Here is a 2,974-nt window from a genome sequence, read left to right as displayed (position 1 = left end):
AGATAATAAAGAGTTCCAACAGTCCAGCCTGGAGGTGATAAATGCACGGAGCAGTTTTTCTGCATCATTTTCAGACGAGATGTTTCTGATTTCAGTGATGTTGTTCAGGTGGAGGAAAGCAGTCCTGGTAACAGTTTTAATGTGGGGTTAAAAGACATCCTGATCCTAAATAACACCGAGGTTCTTTACTTTAGAACTGGAGAACAAATTAATGCCATCCAGAGGAAGAGAAAGGCTGCAGAGTTTGTTCCTAAGATGCTCAGGTCCAAAAACCACAACCTGTCTGTCTGAGTTTAAAGCTGAAAATGCATTTATAAAACATGGGGTAAGGTTCTCCTTTTTTAAATTGATGCATTTTAAGCGTATCAATTTATTTATTTGGCCTTTTTAAATTTATTGAGCCTTTTATATATTTCTGCTTTTATTTGTAATTATGTCAGTTTTGGTCCTCCATACCTGACTTGATGTTTGTGAAGCAGATTAATCCAGGAAGCTGTGATCAGGATTAGTCAAGCCCAGTTTTCTGTTCTTATCCTGGATTAGTCACTTCTGCCTCCTGATCTCGTGAGTCACGGTAATTTTCCTCTGACTCACCGCTGAAAACTCCAGGAAACAGGAAGTGGTTAATTTTCTCTGTGGGACACTGAAGAGCTGCTGTCAATCAAAACCTCTTCATCTCCTGCTCACTAACAGTGCTCCTCTTCCTCAGTGGTGTGTGTGTGTGTGTGTGTGTGTGTGTGTGTGTGTGAGCTTTCTAATGGTGTTTGTGTCTCTCTGCTGCTGCAGTGACCTGATGCAGACGGTATGTCAGCTTCTTTCTTCTGTCAACTCATTCAGCAAAATAAAAATTAATGACAGATTTCTTTATCCATAAATATAAAATATAATGTTTGACATGATGATTTTTTTTGTTCATTCAACACTTTAAAGTTCAGGAACCTGATTATTCTCAACAAAAACCATCGTCTGCTCATCATTTTCACTCATAAAATTATAAACCTGAACTTCTGAAAACCAACAGTTTGAACATTTCACACAGCGATGCTAATGCTAACACGATTAGCTTCTGCTGCGTTTTTTACTGATGATCAATAAAAACTGGTTCAGAATTAATGTTAAAACTATGGTTTTTGTTTGGACTCCATTTTTATGTATTTAGTTTAGATTAGAATCCGTTTTTGCTCATGGTGACTCCTGATGGGCTTTTTCTGCAGGTTTTACCCTCAACAACACCATCTACCAGCTGCTGGTGGCTCGTTACTCCGACCCCGACATGACCATCGACTTCGACAACTTTGTGGGCTGTCTGATGAGGCTGGAGATGATGATGCGTGAGTGCTAACAGACACAGCTAACTTCAGCTGCTAAACAGCAAACAGATGCAGCTAACTTTAGCTGCATATGATGCTTACAGACTGAAAAATTGATCCTCTTCCAAACACCAACCGTCAAACACAGCTGCAGAAACTGTATTTTGTGAGACCTGAACAAAGCCAGAGACACTGATGTGTGATCTTTCTTCTCCCTCAGGGATCTTTCAGAAACTGGACCCCCACAACAGCGGCTCCATTGAGTTCGACTTCAACCAGGTGAGACCAGAACCAGTCCAAGTGGATCATCAGAGTCTGAGTTCAGAATGTGATCTTGTGTTTGTCTTCCTGCAGTGGTTAAACTTTGCCATGATCTGAAGCGGAGCCTCCATCCTTCTGCTTCCAGCAGCTTCACGTTTCTGTCCATGTTTATCGTTTCCACCTGTCACCTTAAACCAATAAACTGAAATCCTCTGAACCTCGGCTCTGTGTCTCAGTCAGCACCTGCACACAGGTGTGTTTACCTGAGTGGAATCACACCTGGTACTGGTCACATGATCAAGTCATGAGAGAAAACTAATGTGTAAAAAACTGCAACACCTCTGAATATCAACAGATTTTAGCTCGGAATGGTCCACTGGACCCAAACAACCAGTCCTGTCAGAGTTTCCACCATGACTAATAACTAACCACCTGGTTGGGTTCAGGTAATAAAACACCTGGTTATTTCCATTAAATGTGATAAAAACTCCCAAACATCCTGCTGGCTTCCTGAATAAACAAATGAGGGAACCGAGGCGTTTCGGGTTTTTTCTGTTCTACCTCAGGAAGTTCTTCCTGTCTTCATCACATCAAACCAGAGAAAATTAAAGTGTTTTACACAGAATTAAAAACTGTCAGCAGAGTTCACTTTAACACGCTTCATGCTGTTCCTTCCACCAACATGTTACATCTTTTATTTCACACAGGTGCAAGAAATCAGACATGTCACCTGATGTGACGCACAATCAGCCAATAGCAAGAGAAGAAAAGACAAAAACATTCATAATGTCAACACACCCCAGACTGTTAATGTTTCTACCAAAATACATTCTTTATAAACCAAACAAACATTTCTTACAAATCTCGCCTCATATTTGTCTGATCATCACCATTCTTTGTGATTGCATTCACCCATCTACTCCCCTTCAGGGTAAAAGTCACATTCTTGCATTTCCTCATCCTTTGCTGTGATTCACTCTGATACGACGGCTTCTTTGTAGGTTTGAGGCACTGTCCTCATCATCATCATCATCATCAGTACCACAAACAGGCATTCAGACAACCTGGTTTCTCTCAGGTTGCTCAGGCTTTGTTGTGTGACTGCTACTTGCCACTGGGTCATCTTCTGTGCCCAGTTCAAGGTCAGGAACATTTTCTGGATCAGCATCTGGAGTTTTGGTTGCTCAGGGAGTAACTCTAATCATATCATCATCACTATCCAGAATTTATCTGGCTCACTTTTCCCTTTGGGTTCAAATTCTACAAGCCTGTTCTTCTGTATTTTCCAGCTGTTTGGATAGTAGGTCATATAGGCTGGACTGTTTTTATCATACCCTATGAAGATGTCTTTTTCACACCTTGAATCCAGCTTTCCTTTCTCCTGTTTGGGAGTAACAGACATC

General features: G+C 41.0%; 1 protein-coding gene across 1 annotated transcript in view; it reads left to right on the top strand.

Annotated features, from left to right (window-relative positions):
• capn2b (calpain 2, (m/II) large subunit b) overlaps positions 1–1,788 on the top strand; it is a 17,525-nt gene extending 15,737 nt beyond the window's left edge. Inside the window, exons 19-21 of the mRNA XM_017441335.3 lie at positions 1,215–1,331; positions 1,531–1,589; positions 1,665–1,788. Coding sequence (XP_017296824.1) covers positions 1,215–1,331; positions 1,531–1,589; positions 1,665–1,688 — 200 coding nt within the window. The 3' untranslated portion in view covers positions 1,689–1,788. The remainder of the gene's footprint in view (positions 1–1,214; positions 1,332–1,530; positions 1,590–1,664) is intronic.
• The last annotated feature ends 1,186 nt before the right edge of the window (positions 1,789–2,974 follow it).

The sequence above is a fragment of the Kryptolebias marmoratus genome, linkage group LG3 (assembly GCF_001649575.2).
Source record: "Kryptolebias marmoratus isolate JLee-2015 linkage group LG3, ASM164957v2, whole genome shotgun sequence".
NCBI lineage: Eukaryota > Metazoa > Chordata > Actinopteri > Cyprinodontiformes > Rivulidae > Kryptolebias > Kryptolebias marmoratus.
Note: the sequence above shows the minus strand (reverse complement) of the source record. Positions and strands in the feature narration are given on the sequence as shown.